Below are 20,035 nucleotides of genomic sequence, written 5' to 3' on the forward strand. Positions count from 1 at the left end.
AATTTGCATTACTGTATTGAAAACAAATGTGAGTTCATCTGTACATATTCTTTGTAACTTTTGTTTGCCTGTAATGATCTGAACATATTTTCATGCCCTAAAATATTTATGCCATATCCTATGGAATGACCACATTACATGCATTTATTGTGATTGTTTCATTAGTCTCCTGTGGATTTGTTTGTATTTCTTTGCAATCTATATCTTTGTGTATATACACAGTTATTTTCTTAGGCTATAGTCTTAAAAGAATGTCTAGAGAGCAAAGGAAATATCTAAAAAGATGGAAATGTGGAATTAATATATAATCTCAGAAAGACTGCATAAGAACTAAGAATATGTACCATAGGGAATGAGTGGCTTAATTAAGTACTATTTTGATTGCATATTAACTGTCGAATTCCTTTTTACTTCGCCTTAATCACTAGATTGGAATCCAGGTTATTGACAAACAAGATAAATTAAGCAAGGAAAGGCAATATCTCCTAGAAGAAAATTGGTCAAAGGAACTAAGTAGACAGTTTCCAAGAAGAAATCCCAATAATAATATGAAAATATATTAAGTTTTTTGTTGTTGTTGTTTTGTTTTTTGTATTTTTCTGAAGTTGGAAACGGGGAGGCAGTCAGACAGACTTCTGCATGCGCCCAACTGGATCCACCCGGCACGCCCACCAGGGGGCGATGCTTTGCCCATCTGGGGCATTGCTCTGTTGCAACCAGAGCCATTCTAGCGCCTGAGGCAGAGGCCATAGAGCCATCCTCAGCGCCCGGGCCAACTTTGCTCCAATGGAGCCTTGGCTGCAGGAGGGGAAGAGAGAGACAGAGAGGAAGGAGAGGGTGAGGGGTGGAGAAGCAGATGGGCGCTTCTCCTGTGTGCCCTGGCCGAGAATTGAACCCAGGACTCCTGCACGCCAGGCCGACGCTCTACCACTGAGCCAACCGGCCAGGGCTGAAAATATATTGTTTTCTAGTATTCAAAAAACTGCAAATCAAAATGATGAGTAGAAACATTTTTAATCTATCATGTCTAGGATAGGCTATGCTACTAGTTAGAGTGAATGTTAGAGTATATGCAAATATATTTTGGAAATAATTTGATAGTGTATAATTATAATAATTTTGATTATTTTGATAAATATTGATCATACCAAACCCTATTATTGGGCATTATCCTAAAAAATTAAGCAAAAGTATTCACAAAGATATATGTACAAAGATATTAAGAAATAACCCAAAATGTCCAACAGTAAAGATTGGTTAAGTTATTGTATATCCCTAAATACAAATATTATGAAAATTTTTTCCTTTTAGCTACCAATGCATGGTATTTTTATGAAGTAAAACAATTAGAAATTATACCAAGTATTATTTTTAAATATAAATTATCATTGAACACATGCATTCTGTTGCAAAGGTTAATTCCTCTGTCAAATAAGTTATCAGGGTTTTCTCTTTTCCAGATACAACAAATAGAGTAGGGAGAATCCAAAGTTTCTATATGTAGGCAGTCTATGTATTTATAATTACATCATTTTATATTCTTGAAAAAAAGTTTTTTCTATTTGTGGATTTTGGGGAATAATATTGGATACTATCTGAGGTTTAGAAATATTCACCTAAATTCTGGAATAATATGAAGAGTTAATGTATTTTAAATCAGCAGTTCTATTTTTGCTTTTTATTTTAGTTACAAATACTTTCCAAGACTGGACCTTAAGCTTTTTGACAGACCACAGGAATTGAAACTTTGTTTTAGTAGACACCCTACTGGGAATAGCGTTACAAACAGTCCAGCTCTCATGGCTAAGAGAACTAAACAGGTCAGATATTCTTTATCTAATACATGTTAATTTAAAATGTAAAATATGGCCTGACCTGTGGTGGCGCAGTGGATAAAGTGTCGACCTGGAACGCTGAGGTCGCTGGTTCAAAACCCTGCACTTATCTGGTCAAGGCACATATGGGAGTTGATGCTTCCTGCTCCCCCCTTTCTCTCTCTCTCACTCTTTCTCCTCTCTAAAATGAATGAATGAATGAATGAATGAATGAATGAATGAATGAAAAAGTAAGTAAATAAATAAATTTAAAATGTAAAATATGGCCCTGGCCAGGTAACTCAGTTGGTTAGAGCATCGTCCCATACACCAAGGTTATGGGTTCGATCCCTGGTCAGGGCACATACAAGAATCAACCAATGAATGCATCTCTCTCTCTGTCTTTCCTCCCACCCCCTGAAAAAAAAAATCAAAAAAATGTAAACTGTTATATGTAATAGGTATCTCATAGTTTAGAATTATCACCCATAGGAACCATTTGAAGACCCACTATGGTTGATAATGAACTAAACTAGATTTCTTGCAACCCTGCTTATAATATTGAGGTTGAAGTTTGAATGTTTTAAGAGAATGCTTGGGAACCAAATATACTTTTTAGATTACAAGTTTATTGCGATATAATTGACATACCATATAATCCACCCATTTAAAGTATACTCAGTGGCTTTAGTATATTCACAGGGATTGTGCAGCTACCACCATAATCAATTTTAGAACATTGTCACCCCTAAAAGAAAGCTTTTACTGCTTCGCTTTAACAGCCAGTTTTTTTCCCCCCCGCAGCCCTATGGCAACCGCTAATCTATTTTCTGTCTCTGTAGTTTTGTTTCTGCTGGGCATTTCATATAAATGGAATTGTGTAACATGTAGCCTTTTGTGACTGGCTTCTTTCATTTATAATGTTTTTAAGGTTCATCCATGTTGCAACATGAATCAATACTTTATTTTTATTGCTGAATAATATTTCACTGTATAAATATATACTACATTTTATTTTCATCCATTCATGGACATATAAGTGGTTTCTACTTTTTGGCTATTATGCATAGTGCTGCTTTGAACATTTGTGTACAAGTGTTTATGTGGATGTATGTTTTCATTTCTCTTGGGTATATGCTTAGAAGTATGTAGAATTACTATGTCATATAGTAATTCTCTGTTTAACCTTTAGAGGAACTGTCACACTGTTTTCCAAAGTGGCTACATCATTTTACGTTTTCCACCAGCAGTGTATGAGGGTGGCAGTTGTTGGTTTTTGTTGTCTGTCTTTTTGATTATAGCATCCTAGTGGGTGTGAAGTGGTAGGTATTTCATTATGATTTTGATTTGCATTTCCCTCATGGTTAATGTAAATGTACTTTATAAAGAATACTACATTCTAAGGGAGTTCAAATGACTTAAATTAGGACAACCTAGACATCTTGCTTTACTACTGTATCTGATTTAGGTGTAAAAAGTTAGGCTATAGTTAGGTTTGGGTTAAAATTAAATATCTTTTATACATATATTGACATTTTGGGGGTCTATAAAACAAAATTTTAGAATGAAATTTTTAGTTTAGGTTTTACCAATTCATACATATAAGTCCCTCAAATCCAAGAGGTAACCAGAGGTGTTCCTTAATTTCAGACAGTACACATTTCTCTTCATGTTGTCTGAAGGGAATTATGTTTTTTTATTCATACCAGCTTACTAAAGCAAAATTTTAAAATGGGAACATTTTGTTACTAAGTGTTTAAATCTCATTTTCACCATAATTCCAGGCTAGCTGAAAAAGAAAAGGATCTTCAGATCTTAGGAAAAAAGGACGCATATTTTCAAATAAATCTTTACGTCTCATAGAAAGAGATCATAATAAAAATTAATACACCAAGATATTTTTATTTAGAACACATCCTGGTAGAGAGATCTTTAGTTCAAGGCACACAATAGCATTTAGCCTATCTGGAAGGCTCTGTAGGTTCTAGGAGTATGTATAGTTTGATTAAGCTCAGCAGGTATTTTTGGTATCTATTCTCTTTTCCACCTAAGTTAGAATAAAAACCAGAAGTCAATAACATGACTATTGAAGGAAGGTTTGTGATCTTTCTCAGACTGTGTTGCCTTCAGAGGGGTAAGTCTCTTATGGAATCATCAATGAAGGAATTAGCACAGACTGTATTGAGGGAAGGTAAAGTGGAACTCTTGGCAGGAAATAGCTTAGGGCATCTTTTTAGCAGGGAGAAGAGTGAAAAGACTCACTTTTCAAGAATAACATTGAAGAACTCATGGGCTATAAATGGTTATTTCCCCTTTTTCCATCAAACATATGAGTGCCTTGTATATGAAGGGCACCTAATTAATTACTAGATTATAAAAATATGAATGATCTCTGCTCTAAGGAATCTCTAGTCTATTAGGAGATGCTTGCTTGCCAACAAATAATTACCAACAATGTAAAATGCTTCTATAGGTGAATGTTGAAAGTACCGTGCAGCACTAAGTAGGAAGCCACTCACAAAAGTAAAACTATGAAATGCTTGATTTTAGAATCAAATTTTACATTAAATTTTTTTCTTCCCTTTTCTTATCCTAATGAAGTTTAGGAAATACCATAATGTTTTATTTATTCTCTTTCTAGGAGATAAAAACAGCTCATAAGTTGGCGAAGAAGTGTTATACAAATCCACCACAGTGGGCTAAGTGTCTCTTCAGTCATTGTTACAGCTTATGGTTTATTTGTCTCCCAGCCTATGTTAGGGTTTCTCATCCTAAGGTCAGAGCACTTCAGCAGGCGTATGATGTACTCATTAAGATGAGGAAGATAGATGTGGATCCACTAGATGAGGCAAGTATAACAAATTGAGAATGTTACTAAAATAAATTTTATTTTTGTATTTTTAAGAAAATATATGTCTCAGTTGCTTTAAAGTATCCTCAAGTATTTTCATTAAGTAGGAAATGTAAAACATTTACTCTGTCTCATAGAGCTAGTACTTCATGTTTATTTTAAATGTATTTATTTTAAAAATTACTGCTTTGGAATGAAGCTGAGACTTCTTACTTAGACTAGATTGTTTGCCCTTGATAGGTAGAAAATAATACTGATTTCATTTTATTCTTTGAAGTACTATAACTTGGTTAGGAAGCAAATCAGGAATAGGCTTTTAGGAAGTGGCTTTCTACTTAGGATCTATGTCCTAGGGTGTGTTATAAAATCAGTCTGTGTTTCAGACTATGTATCTGAAATGTGGGTAGATTCGAGTTTCTCAGTCTTGGCATTACTGACATTTTGGCCCACTTAATTATTTATTGTGGGGACCTGTTTGGGCCTGTCCTTCACGTTGTTGGGTGTCTAGCAGCATCCCTGGCCTCTACCCATTAGATGCAACTAGCAAACTCCTCCTGCCATGGCAATCAAAAATGTCTGGCAATCAAATGTACTGGAGGACAAAATTGCCCCACTGATGTAGATAATAGCAGTACCTTCCTCATAAGTTTAACCAGAACTTTAAATCAGGTAATGTAAATACCGTGGCTAGAATAGTACCAGGCTCATAGTAAGCACTCAATGAATGATGTGTTAAATGTTTTACATACGTTACCTCTCTCTCTCTTTTTTTTTTTTTTTACAGGGACAGAGAGAGAGTCAGAGAGAGGGATAGATAGGGACAGACAGGAACAGAGAGAGATGAGAAGCATCAATCATCAGTTTTTAGTTGCGACACCTTAGTTGTTCATTGATTGCTTTCTCATATGTGCCTTGACTGCAGGCCTTCAGCAGACCACTTAACCCCTTGTTCTAGTTAGCGACCTTGGGTTTAAGCTGGTGAACTTATTTTTTTGTTGTTCAAGCCAGATGAGCCCGCGCTCAAGCTGGTGACCTCGGGGTCCACTGTGCCACCGCCTGGTCAGGCTACGTTACCTCTCTTAAGCTTCAGAACTATCTTAAGGAATAGTGATATGGTTGAAGAAATTGAGTCACTTATTTAGTCTTTCTCTTTGCTATTTTTTCCCTTTAAAATTATTTTGTGTTAAAATAATTATAAATGGTATATAGAACCAGGTTAAAATTTAAAATGAAGTTGAAATAAAAATTCAGAGTAATGGATGCCTGGGGGAAGGAGAGAGCACAGAGAGAGGAGAAATGGGACTGAAGAGAGCACATTATAGGCCCAGCAGTAGCTATCATGTTTCTCTTTAAGATAAAAGAGATCTGAAACCAATACAGCATTTACAATATTAAGATTTGATGATGCAGTGGGCACATTATAGCTCGTTTTTCTCTATGTACTATTGTATATTATAAAAGATACAAAACAAGTGCTAATATCCATTCTCAAATTCGATTACATTTTCTCTCATCTGATTTATTAAATGATTTGGAAATTAAAAATACTTGATTAGATCAGTGCTTTGCACCTCATTTTAGTGTTTTAAAATATTATTCTGTTAATTTTTATATCTAAGATGTATTTCAAGATGTTTTAACATTGTTGAAAAGCATAGAACATTTAAGTGTTTTAAAGCATGCCGTATGAAGAGAACAAATGTTTATTATGTTACCGTACATTAAATTCAAAGCACTATACTTGATTATTCCTTTGATAAGTTATAAGTTCATGAGACAAATCACAAATTGCCTAAAAAATATTTTTCTCTAGCAGTATTAAAGTTCTGTAGTAGTCTTTGGTACAAATAATTACATTCTCATTTTCTAATGTGCAGCAATTAGAGCTCATAAGCTAAGAAACCTTTTCTGACTATTTCTCCAATAAACACCATGATAGAAGTTGAAAATTTCAAGTTTAGTTTCTACTATGCTGTTTCTAACAAGTTATATTGAGAGATTTGCAGTGTGCTGAAGTATTTGTATCTCTACTACTGGAAGAAAGAAATGTTTGTTTAATACTTAAGAATACATATTTTCTAGGCATATTTGATGTGTTTTATCTGTGTATTGATTACATATAAAATAGCACATTTGAGTTTATACAGTATTTTCTTGTACATTATGTCCTCTGATATTTCCAGCAACTCTGTGAGGCAGTTTATATATTAGCTACGTTGTTTTTTTGACAGAGACAGAGAGAGAGAGTCAGAGAAAGGGACAGATAAGGACAGACAGACAGGAAGGGAGAGAGATGAGAAGCATCAGTTCTTTGTTGCAGCTCCTTAGTTGTTCAGTGATTGCTTTCTCATATGTGCCTTGACCGGGGCTACAGTAGAGTGAGTGACCCCTTGCTCAAGCCAGTGACCCTAGACTCAAGCTAGCTACATTTTAAAAAGAAAGAAATTTGAAATACACACATAAGGCCACCTAGCAAGTAAGTGGTTTTGATGCTCAGGTTCATATTTTATTAGAGCTCACTCTCATTTATATTCTTAATGTTTTAATTTGACAGCTTTGTGTTCTACATTTTATGTTAAAGTTATAATAACCTAGATTTTCAAATAAGACTTTAGAAGACCTAGAAATAGAGCATATGCCACCTTGGCTGAATTAAAACTTAAATGCATAATACATTTTTCTTTTTAATAACATTTACTGAATTTTTAATGAAAATTAAATATTTGTGTTATGCTTATTTCCATATCATCTCATCAGTCTAACAGATATTATTAAGTAGCAAACAACTCTGAAACTTAGTGACATATAACAGCTATTTTATTAAGTCTTATTTTTTTATTTGCTGAAAATCTTGAAAGGATTTTGGGTGCTTTTTCTGGTACACAAGGCATTAACTAGAATCACTTGGTTATAACCAGTTGCCCGCTGGTCTGGTCTGGAGGGTTCTAGACAGCTTAACTCAAAGGCAGGCCAGGCACTTTGGCAACATTGACTGGAAGGTCGGGCTCAGGTGAGACCCTCTCCCTCCACATAGTCTTAAAACCCGTGTGCTGTATTTGGGCTTTTTCCTTGATAGCTTAGAGCTCTAAGCATTTATTCAAGATAGAGGAAGTAGGAACTGGCAGTTGCTTGTCTCTATCATTTCTGGAAACTGATGCAGTGTCACTTCAGCCGAATTCTGTTAGTCATGCAACAGAATTGAGGCCTTCCCCTTCAATTCAAAGAGAAGGACATAGACTTTATTTTATTTTTTAGATTTATTTTATTTTATTTTGTTTTGTTTTAGTGAAGAGAGAGGATGGGAGAGAGAGAGAAAGACAAGAACATTGATCTGTTCCTGTATGTACCCCAACCAGGGATCAAACCAGCAACCTCTGTGCTTTGGGTCCAAGCCCTAACCAACTGAGCTAGCCAGCCAGGGCAGATATAGACCTTTCAGTGTGAGGAGTAGCAGAGTTGGTTGCCATCTTTTATCTACCACAGATATGTTGAAACAAAATACTGCAATTGGAAAATTATATTGGCCCTGGCCAGTTGGCTCGGTAGAGCGTTAGCCTGGGGTGTGGATGTCCTGGGTTTGATTCCCTGTCAAGGCACACAGGAGAAGCGTCCATCTGCTTCTCCACTCCTTCCCCTCTCATGTCTCTCTATATGTCCCTTTCTATTTCTATCTCTTTCTCTCTCTTCCCCTCCTGTAGCCATGGCTCAATTGGAGCAAGTTGGCCCAGTCACTGAGGATGGCTCCATGGCCTCTGCCTCAGGTGATAAGAAGAGCTCGGTTGCTGAGCAATGGAACAATGCCCCAGATGGGCAGAGCATCGTTCCCTAGTGGGCTTACTGGGTGGATCCCAGTCAGGGCACATGTGGGAGTGTGTCTCTGCCTCCCCACCTCTCACTGAATAAAAAAAAAGAAAAGAAAATTATATCCCTGGTGTTATTACTGTTTATTTAGTTTGGTGACTGGCTTTTATACAAGTAAACCTGGGAGGTTGGGGAAACACTTCAGAATAAATTCATCATGTAGAATCATTATAGAAAATTCAGATTAATCCCAATTTTATATAGAAAGTGATTTTCTTAGAATTGAATAGGACTTTAAGATATTTTAGTGTAAGTTCAACCTAAAACTGCAATGCTCTAGAAAGTTTGTAACATATGAGATCTTTCCCATGATTGAATTGGCCCTAATTGATATAAAGTTGTATGTGTTTTATGATGAGCTCAATTCCCCCTCCCTATGGCTTTTTGCAGATGCAGTAACTGTTGACTCCTTCTTTTATGTGACAACTCTTCAGATATTTGAAGTACCCTCTTGAGCACATTCTTCATTTCTTCATAAGTCTTACCTAGATTTCAGTTGTTCATAATTCATATAGTTTCATAAAACATCTTTAACTTGGTCAGTTGTAGAGTTCCTCTTAACAGTATCTGACCTCCTTCTGCTCCTAAATTATACTCTGCATTTCTGGCTTCATATAGTACTCATCTTTACGATTTCCTACCTCTTCCCATCTCTTTTCACATTTCATTTTTTCTGTTCTCTTGTATATAATTTTCTTCCTCAAATCTTTTACTTTCCCCTTTAGGAGAAAGAGCAATTGGCATTATGATACTCACAGTTAAGCAACTCTGTCATCAACAGCACATTTTATGAGTCCCAAGAAAAGTATCTTCTATATGTGTATTTCCTTATTCTCTTCCCAAGCTTGTGTGTCATCCTTGCTCAGAAGCCATGCTAATCTTGTCTGTATCATTTTTATTTTAGTATTTGTGCAGCTGAAGTGAGCACTCCTTAATCTCAGAATAAATGATTTATTTATTATAAATAAATGCATGGCTGCCCTGTCACATTCTATAAACTGGCTTACCCTCTTAGCCACGGATCATTGAGATCTTTGTTTCATTCTCCATGTTTTCTACCATCTTCTTCTAATATGTAAGATTCTAACTTTAGGAGTACCTAATTGACTTGTCCTCTTATGATTAAATCTATCCCCCTTGGTAAACCCATATCCTCAGAAAAGCCTTTGCTAATTATATTACAATGTTTTTAACTTTTTTTTTTTACAATGTTTTTAACTTTTTAACATACTTTTTAAAGACATGGACTAACAGAATTCTTTTTGTCATATAGGCGTTCTGGAGAACGCCGTCTTTAATTCTTTTGATATAGAATATAAAATATGATTTAGAGGAGAGGTATTTTAATCATACTTCTTTTTAAAAATGAATTTCTTCTTGAAGTATGGAGAATAATAGTCATTCTCTTTGTGTAAACTTAGTTACTGAAACAAATGGCACACATGCACAAAGGTCTTATAATGCAATAATTAATAATGCTGGTACTTCTTGTCTGACCTGTGGTGGCCTAGTGGATTGTGTTGACCTTGCATGCTGAGGTCACCTGTTCAAGGCACATACAAAAAGCAACTACTATGAGTTGATGCTTCCCACTCCTCCCCACCTCCCTGCCTTTCTCTCTCTTTCCTCTCTAAAATCAATCAATAAATTTTTTAAAAAAATTATGCTGATATTTCCATTAATGAATAGGTTTTACAAATAATTTATTGAGACTCTCAAAACACAAAGGAGAAAATAGTGCTTAAAAACTTTGAGAAAAATCGGTAAATCATTTAAAAATCTTTACAAGTCACAGGTGGACTGTATGCTAACTACTAATGCTTTGATGTTATTATTATTTTTTGTTAGGTGTGCTATCGAGTGGTAATGCAGCTTTGTGGACTGTGGGGTCATCCAGTTTTAGCAGTGAGAGTCTTATTTGAAATGAAAACTGCTAACATAAAGCCAAATGCTATTACTTATGGTTATTATAATAAGGTAAGATTGACATTGGGCAATATATGTTGCTAATTAAGATGGATAATTTTTTTACTTTCTTTTAGTGGTTTTGGGGTGTAATTTGTATATGTATTTAAGCATATCAAATATTTCTATTAGCTATTACTTTTACTTTTACCTTTATTTTACCTTTAGGTAGTTTTGGAGAGCCCGTGGCCTAGCAGTACCCGCAGTGGTATCTTCTTATGGACGAAGGTACGAAATGTGGTACATGGCTTGGCACAATTTAGGCAGCCGCTTAAAAAGACCATGCAAAAATCACAGGTCTCCTCAACATCAGGTAATACATGTGATTGGAAAGATACTTTCTTACTGAATGATAAGCTTTATAGGTATATGCATTTTAATTATATGAAATAGAAAACTTAAATTCTGGTTGATATTTTTATATACAGTACAACTAAAGATAGGCATGACCTTAGTCTAACCCCCCTCTCTACATTTTTTGAAAGTTTTGTGCAACTTTAAGTGAACTATGGGTCATTGATGTTTAGTTTTAGAGACTATCAGTACATGCATTATTGAACTGCTGTTGTCCTTATCTTTAGCTCCTCAGAATGCCACAGGTGGAAGTGATGGGGACACGGTGAGCCACGGTAGCGTGGATAGTTCTAATGATGCTAACAATGGGGAGCACACAGTCTTCGTCAGAGACTTAATCAGGCTTGATTCCATTGATAATCACTCTAGCACAGGTACTAAATCTGGATTTTACTAACCCTTCACTTACTCTCATGTTGTCTTTTCTTTTTTTCTTCTTCTTTCAAGTCTTTTCTTTTTTTAAAAAGCTTTTACATCCCTCTAGAGTTTGTGCAGTATAAGTACTTTAAAAATACTATATATACTATATATAAGTAAGGGAAGAAATTACATCTTTGCTGCTCACTTCTCTTTTTTTTCTGTAGTTAACTTTGGAGTGCTGTGTGAAAGGCTCTAGCATGGAACTTCTTTGTATTTGTTCATTATTCATTTATGAAAGTATATGATATAATTGTTAGGAAATGTGAGCTCAGGAACTTGAATATTAGTGACATAACCTGCAAATCTTTTCATTTAGTGGGAAATAATTTATTAAAGATTTGAGATCATGAATATTAAAGAGGAAAGAAAATAAGTTACACATCATGAGAAGAATTCTCTTTGCATAGTCATTACCTTAAATGACACTTTTAAAAATCTGAGAAACTACTGAAGCTACTTTTACAGACAAAGCTATGGGTATAACCTCTGTCCTCTGAAGGTAGAATTAAGCATAATTAAAGGAATACTTGAGCAGATATATGTGTGTTGCACATCCTTCTTCTTGTTTGTTTTTCTTTTTTGTTGTTAATATCTCAGGCTTTTCTTTAAAAAGAATTCAGAGTCTAATTCCTGTGCTTCATCTGATGAACTTGTCTCAATGACTGAAGTTTCCTTTTCTCTGCTCTTTGTTGCTCTGCTTTTTGCTCTGTGCTGTTTCTTGATGCTGCATTTGTCCTTGGCTGTCATGGTGTGGGGGTGCAGACTTGTGTGACGTGAAGCTATGGATACACGTGTGCATTAATTCTGCCATTGAATGTTAACCACTTCAGGTAATTTCCCATTTATTAGGTTAAATTTTGCTGACATGCAAGGGTGGGGGAGAGACCTTTTGTTGTATTTTAAGTCTTGCTACCAGTGGAAAATACTTTTAGTTTTCTTGGCTTTTTCTCCTTCAGATAAGTGTAATCATATATGTGCTACTGAAAATATTCAGCTAACATTTAATGATCAGTTTGCAATCACATTTGTTATCTTTGAAAATATACTATGATTTAAGACTATAATTCTTACTTTGAGATTGGCTTATAGCATTATTGTGTCAAATAGTTTTGTAGGTATTAAAGATAATAGTGTTCTAGCTATTGATGTGTTTGCTTGCTAAAACTGATCTGCTGAGTTTTTATGCTAAAAACATGTATAAATCATTGAAACTCAGCATAAGGCTAAGTTACAATCCTGTTTGTAAATTAACTTTGTTTTATTAAGTAGGAATTTTTATGAGACTTTTATTTTAAAGCCACCTTATTTTATTTCCTCCTGTATTTCTTCTAATACTTAAAAATGAAATGTATTTCACTAGTGAAATATCAAGAAAATAATTTTGTGGTATGAAACAATTTTCCCAAGAATAATAATAGTAATAGATATTCTTCTTATACCTCCAGATTTTTAAACTTGCCTTCTTTAATAGAGAAAGTGGTCTGGTAATCCCAAGAAATTGGCATAAATATTTCAGTAGTTGGGCAAGAAACTTCAGATCCCTTTTCCATATATTTCTTTTTAGCTGCATACAAATGGCTGAAGCCCCAGTACTGAATTTACAGTGATTATATACCTTTGTAGAGTTTCTGGTGATATCATTTGATACTTTTGGAGACTTGTAGCCTGCATGCTTAAGTTACACTTTTCATTAAGGATTATCTTGTAGAATCTTTCCACTTGGTACCTGATACTGAGTCACTTAGCTTGTTGGGGAGCATATCTAGGTTTAATCAGTTTACTCAGTTTCCAGTCTTGTGTCCTTTCATGGCACTACAGTACTCTACCAGCCTTTCTGAGGGAGCCAATAAAAGTATGACTGAAGTTAGTCATTCTAAATGGCAGCATTTAGAGTTTAATTCTTTCGTTATATAGATGGCAAACCCAACATTGGAGTAGCAGTGTAACAAGTGGTAGTAGAAAGTATAAGACACTGTATTTTTTATTTTACATGTTTTTCATTCATGTCCTTTATAAAAGGATTGTCTAGTAACTGGTCTTAGTTTTGTTTTTAAATAAGTTTAAAGCCAAAATAGACTTTTGTACTTTGAAATAGCTTCAAACTTACTGAAATTTTGCAAGAATAATACATAGAACTCTTAAATAATTTTTATTTAGATTCACTCACTTTTAGTTTGCCACACTTTTTATTATTTTTTTCTATACCCATATATACATTATTATTATTATTTTACAAATCATGTGAGAACATATTGTATACATCTTGCCCTGTTACCTCCTAATACTTCAGTAGTATTTTCTCTTGTATAACCACAGTATTGTTACCAAATTCAGGAAAACATTCATAAACTACTTTAATCTATAGTCTATATTCCAATTTTTTCAATTATTGTGATGTCCTTTGTGGTACTTTAACTCACTCTCTTTAGTCTCTTTTAACCTGACATAGTTCCTCACCCTTTCTTTTATCTTTCATGACCTTGAACCTTTTGAAGAATTCAGTCCAGTTATTTTGTGGAATGCTCTTCAACTTGAGCTTGCCTGACATTTCCATGTAATTAGATTAGTTTATGCATCCATGGCTCTACTACAAAAGTGATATTGTATCCTATTTAGATTATTACATCCCAGAGTCACATAATGACTGTCTGCCCCTTGTTGGTGGTGTTAATTTTCATTACTGGTCTCAATATTTGGTTTCTCTCAGTTACTATTCACCTCCTTGCAGATAATAAGCTATTTGTGAGAAGATACTGTGAGCCTATGCAATAATATCCTCATTCATAGTAAACTTTTTTTTTAATTTAGTGTCCATTTATGATTCTTGCTTGAATCTATCTTGACAATCATAGTTATAAAGTGGTGGTTTTATGGGCAGCTGTCATAGGGAAGGGGGAAATGGAGACGGGATCAAAGAAGGTAAAGGGATTAGCCAAAATCATATATATAAGGTCTACCGGAAAGTTCTGTCCATTTTTGGAATAAAACAAAATACAAATTTTTCTTACTGTCAATAAACTTTATTAAATAATATAATTGCCATTATTATTAATGATTTCTTGCCAGCGTGAGGGCAATTTGTATATCCCATTTTTGAAAAATGTTTTATCTTTTGATGCGAAAAATTGAACCAGTGCTTGTTTGATATCTTCTTCATTTTTGAATTTTTTGCCCTTCAAAAAATTTTGTAAGGACAAAAACAAGTGATAGTCGGAGAGTGCTGAGTCCAGGGAATATGGTGGATGCGACAGACATGCTTCTGTAGCATTTCTTCCTTGTTGAAATTCGTAAAAATTACAGTGGCGTAAATGAACTTTATCAGTAGCCATGGGTATACTATCGCTTCACACATAAGACTAACGTGAATCAACTTTGTTTTAGTTAATTTGCTACGTCAGTATGTATACATTAGTGATAATAGAGAGGCACACATGCGCCAAATAAACATGTGCTTACGTGTCGAAACTTGTTATAGAAACGGACAGAACTTTCTGGTAGACCTTATATGTAACACATAGATAGATACAACAGCATAGCAATAGCCAGAGGGAAAGGAAAGATAGAGGTGGGGGGGCCAAAAGGACAGAAATGAGGATAAAAAGACACTTTGCATGGGTCATGGGGAGCACGATGCAGTGTGTAGAGGGTGTTATATTGAGTGGGACACTTGAAATCATGTCAACACAATAAATTAAAAATAAAAAGTTTTTAAAAATTAGAAAAAATCTTGTGGGTATAATAAGGAAAGAGGATAAAAGTTACATGGCTAATTAGCAGTTTTTTAAATAAAAGAAAATATGTATATAAATTCTAATAAATATAATTATATATAAAAAATAAGGTGAACCATCAGAGATGGAAGAACACAAAGATGTGAATTTTATGTGTTATTATAGAAATCAATTTAATAAAACATATGTTGAGTTCACACACAAAGTGGTGGTTTTGCCAACTCTATCCTCCCACCACATGTGTAAGACGGTAGTTTGTCGCATATCCTTTAGGCATTCCTCCATTCTGTATTCTTTCTTGAACAATAAAATGTTCCTAACTTATTCTTATACCTTCCTGCCTGAGCTCTGGAATCAGCCATTTCTTCAAGGATTTTAGGTTCTTCTTAATGGGCAATAGATTTTAGGAACCAAAATTTGGGCCCTAGGTATGGTTATTGCTACCAAGGTGTTACTGGTTCTAGACTTGTTCAGCTGAACTAGAAAATAGTATATATACTGTAGAAATTCTTCTCATTCCAATCAATCCCACAGGTTTTTCTTTGTCTTCTTTCATTCCATTTACTTTAAAAATATGTCTTCCATAATATTCTTTTTTTTTTTTTAGCGAGAGAGAGAGACTGAGAGTGAGAGAGATGAGAAGCATCAACTCATAGTGTCATCACTTTTAGTTCATTGGTTGCTTCTTGTACATACTTTGACCAGGGGTTCCAGCTGAGCCCGTGACTTCTTGCTCAAGCCAGCAACCTTGAGCTCATGCCAGCGACCATGGGGTCATGCCAGTGATCCTATGCTCAAGCCCAATGAGCCCGCACTCAAGCTGGTGACCTTGGGGTTTCGAACCTGTGCACTGCTCTGTCTACTGAGCCACCACCAGTCAGGCTCTTCCACAGTAATCTTGGCTTTTAAAAACAGCATCTACTTTACTCATTTGCTCAGTTTACAGGACACATAGAATAATTTCAGAATTACTACACCCATTCCCCTGTTAAAAACAAACTTTGTAACGAGTTCAATATTTGACTGTGACCCCCAGGCTTAGGGTACATACTCAGAATAATGTATTCCAAGTTACTTGGATTAGTCCTCCACATCCTTTCAGAGTGGTTGTTACTCATATGAAATATAGTAGGTTTCATTTGTTTCTATTTGCATTCAATTTTAGTTATTCTCCTTCCCCACCCTCTATTATATTGATTTAATTTTATGAATATGTAGAAGTTAATACATTTCCAAAAATAAAAAGAAAATAATAAGTCATATTTAGAAAAGTTTCCTTTTTCTCTGTCTCTCCCAGCCTATTTTGCCCCACACCGTATAGAGAACCAGTTTGTGTCTTCTGGTGAAAGTAAGCAGATATATGTTTATTTCCTCTTCTTACACAAAGGTAGTATTCTATAGACACACTCCAAAAGAAGCCTTTCAAGACATCTTGTCCAAATCTGTTGATTTACAGAATAGGAAACTAAGGTTCAGTGCTTTCAAATATGTAATAGTGTTTAGTCCTTGATGTTCCTGTTTCTGCTGTTCTTTGCCTTTTATTGTTTAAAATGGTCTGTGTGCTTTGTAAGCTTTTTTGTCTTCCTTTTCTCTGAGTTTAATTATGTAGATCAGTGGAATTTTCTTTTGAAATGTTATGGCTGGACTACAAGTGTATGAAATGATTTCTGTGTAAGCCTGCATTGTTTTTCACAGGTGGTCAGTCTGACCAAGGCTATGGGTCTAAGGATGAACTTATAAAGGATGATGCAGAAATTCATGTGCCTGAAGAACAAGTAGCAAGAGAATTGATAACTAAAACGAAAGTACAAACAGAAGGTTAAGTACTGATATTTTCTAGCTTTACTTGGAAAAATACCTGTGTTAACTAAAATACTTTATTTGATAATTTTTAGAAATGTAAAGTCTGAGCTTATAAGGTACTGTGTACCATTATATATGGTAGATTTCAGTAGTCTCTTAATTTTTGAATTTAAGAGATCTTTAGAGACTAGGTCAGCCCCCCATTTTGTAGGACACTGTGACCCATTGAAGTATTTAGTGGTCGAAGTTATGTAACTACTTTGTGACAGAACTGAGACTAAACTTTGAGTCATCAAACTTATATTCTAGTGTCCCCTTTATTGTAAATATTCTTTCACTGTAAGTCCTTCAAATATCTTAAGAGGGTAGTTTTCATGGGTAAGTTAAATATAGTTTTTGTGGTTTCCTGGGGGTTTTTTTGTTTTTTTTTAATGGGACTCATCGAGTTAGAAATGATTTCTAATAATCATTTTAGGGAAATATGGAGTAATATTTTGACCTTATGGTGTTAAGATGTTCTTCCTATGTTTTTACACAAAAGTATACTTTATTCAATGATGTTACTTATTTTATGCTGCAGTTATGCCAAAACAAGTCCATTTCCTACTTCACAAATGATGACTATAACTGAAGGCCAAAGCTTTAATTTATCCATTCAAGAATGATCAAGTTAGCCCTGGCTGGATAACTGGTTTGGTTAGAGCATCAACCTGAAGCACAGAGTTTGCCTGTTTGATCCCCAGTCAGGGCACATACAAGAACAGATTGATGTTCCTATCTCTCTCGTGCTCTTTCCTGTCTCTAAAATCAATGAAAAATAAACATTAAAAAAATAATGCTCCAGTTAGAGGTATTGAATGCTAAAATAAAGCTTTTGTTTTACTCAATACTGGCAACATTGATGGCATAAAGTAAATCAGTCACAAATCAGTAATAAAATAGTCATGTATTCATCCCCACTTGGGGGGAAATGCTATACAGAATGTATTAAAATCAGTACATAGTTTCTGTTCAATATCGGCAAAAAAAACCCAAAAAAGGAATAATAACATTCTAACTTTTTTTTCTCCAGAAGTGTGTGATATCTCTAATGTGGTTGCAAAACATTCACAAGCTAGTGGAGAGCCACCGAGTCCCACTGAGCCTCCTGCATGGGGCAGCAGTATTGTGAAAGTTCCATCTGGTATATTTGACTTCAGTGGCAGGAAAAGTAGTACTGGTGAGTCTTTACATATTGGTTATTAAATATTTAAAATAGGCCCTGGCCGGTTGGCTCAGCAGTAGAGCGTCGGCCTGGCTTTCAGGGGACCCGGGTTCGATTCCCGGCCAGGGCACATAGGAGAAGCGCCCATCTGCTTCTCCACCCCCACCCCCTCCTTCCTCTCTGTCTCTCTCTTCCCCTCCCGCAGCCAAGGCTCCATTGGAGCAAAGATGGCCCAGGCGCTGGGGATGGCTCCTTGGCCCCTGCCCCAGGCGCTAGAGTGACTGTGGTCGCAACAGAGCGACGCCCCGGAGGGGCAGAGCATCGCCCCCTGGTGGGCAGAGCTTCGCCCCTGGTGGGAGTGCCGGGTGGATCCCGGTCAGGCTCATGCGGGAGTCTGTCTGACTGTCTCTCCCCGTTTCCAGCTTCAGAAAAAGAAAAAGAAAAAAAAATTTTAAATATACTTCTGCAGATATACATGTGTCTTTAATGATACCGAATTGTTGACTTAATTGTAATGAACATGCTAAAGAGCCAGAAGTAAGTTTGAATCCTATAAATGAGCTAAAGAAGTTAAAATAGTTGTTTAAAGATACTTAATTTTTAAAAGGAAAGGTACGTAAAGAGTGTTTAGTTGTTATTTGGAATACCTTTTCTTGTAGCGCCTGTTCTCAGTTTGGTCCCACTTTCTCATGGTAGGTAATGAGAGATGACCATAGGGCCTCTTATATGTTTCTCAAGAGCAGAGATGCAGGGATGCGATCAAATTCCACAGGGCTTTTTTTGTATGATTGGATAATTTCTGTCACTGAAGGGAAATGGAAAAAAATGATTGATGTCACTTTCTACAAAAAATGTCAGTGGCTTTTTAATTTTGGCCCAATTTTTATAAGTGCCCTGAACCACTTCTTATGTGTGATTAAATATTTGTAATGAATAACTGTTATGTGTAACTCCCTTGAATTTGAGTTTGCTACTTTCAGCTATGTTATAGTCTCCCAAGTACTCTTAAGGCATACCCTAAGTATATGATTTTAAAGATAATGAACTTGTCCTGTATGTATCCTGTGCCCTTTGTTAGTAGCTACAATTCACTTCTCTAAAATTGACTGTTTTGTCTGTAAGTATATCTATTGTACTTTATAGAAACTAATTTGTCCAACTTTTAAAATTAATGTAGAAATTCTTATTTCTAAAGTTGGTTGTTTTTGTTTTTTTTGTATTTTCTGTGATACCAAGTTTAGTTGTTGTTGGAGAGGAATAGTACACAAGAGGTGGAGCTAAAGGTTTTTGAACAAATTATTGATATATATGTTCTATATCTCATTTTTCCAACCTGTTGATAGCAGGTTAAAAGGGAGGGGGCAGAGTTTTCTTCATCAAAGGGTTAGAATCTTCTCAGAATACTGAAATGGACATGGTCTGGAAACTGGTGTGTTTCCTTCCCTTCTTACTCATTTTATTTCCATGTTACATCTTGATCTAGGAAGATTTTTGTTATTAAGAAAGAAGGAGATGGTAATGGGGCTTTTGCCAATACATCAAATAGTCAAATTCATTTTAAAAATTGAACAAAATATGTCACTAAGTTCCTGGACATACTATGAGAACCAGTTAATTGCAACCATCTGTTTCTCAAATGTTGGTAAAAGTTTGCTAAGCTGATGCAGATTTATAAAATAGGCTAATATGATTCCCCTAAAAACTTAAAAAATATCTCTAAATGCTTATTATTAATTCTGTTTAATTGGTATGATTATGATTTTTAGTTGGTACAAATTTGGGAGATTAAAAAGAAGCCTGAAAGTAATTTGGAAGATTAAAAAAACCTTATTAAAGACTTTCCTTTCAAATCTCCCAGGTCATTATGCTTTTTACAAAACAAATGAGAATCCTAAATATGAATGGATAGATTTGTGATGGTGAACCTATGACATGTGTACAGCATTGACATGCGTAGCCATTTTCGATGACACATGGCTAGGTGTAGTAGCCAAGGATAAAACATTTGCTATAGTGTAGACACTCTGTGCCG

General features: G+C 35.2%; 1 protein-coding gene and 1 non-coding gene across 7 annotated transcripts in view; one reads left to right on the forward strand and one right to left on the reverse strand.

The window, feature by feature from the left end:
* Positions 1–20,035, forward strand: part of DENND4C (DENN domain containing 4C) — a 156,553-nt gene that overhangs the window by 100,045 nt on the left and 36,473 nt on the right. For 5 of the 6 annotated variants that reach the window (XM_066257333.1, XM_066257337.1, XM_066257332.1 and 2 more), the window contains 7 exons: positions 1,688–1,820; positions 4,456–4,662; positions 10,375–10,503; positions 10,660–10,804; positions 11,073–11,219; positions 16,692–16,814; positions 17,872–18,018. In XM_066257333.1, the coding sequence (XP_066113430.1) occupies positions 1,688–1,820; positions 4,456–4,662; positions 10,375–10,503; positions 10,660–10,804; positions 11,073–11,219; positions 16,692–16,814; positions 17,872–18,018 (1,031 nt within the window). The remainder of the gene's footprint in view (positions 1–1,687; positions 1,821–4,455; positions 4,663–10,374; positions 10,504–10,659; positions 10,805–11,072; positions 11,220–16,691; positions 16,815–17,871; positions 18,019–20,035) is intronic. The other variant, XM_066257336.1, reaches the window with a different exon arrangement.
* On the reverse strand, positions 9,348–9,454 carry LOC136327985 (U6 spliceosomal RNA). Its single transcript, XR_010730030.1, has one exon. It is a non-coding gene; the product is annotated as a U6 spliceosomal RNA (small nuclear RNA).

Source organism: Saccopteryx bilineata, chromosome 2, assembly GCF_036850765.1.
Source record: "Saccopteryx bilineata isolate mSacBil1 chromosome 2, mSacBil1_pri_phased_curated, whole genome shotgun sequence".
NCBI classification, from domain to species: Eukaryota; Metazoa; Chordata; class Mammalia; order Chiroptera; family Emballonuridae; genus Saccopteryx; species Saccopteryx bilineata.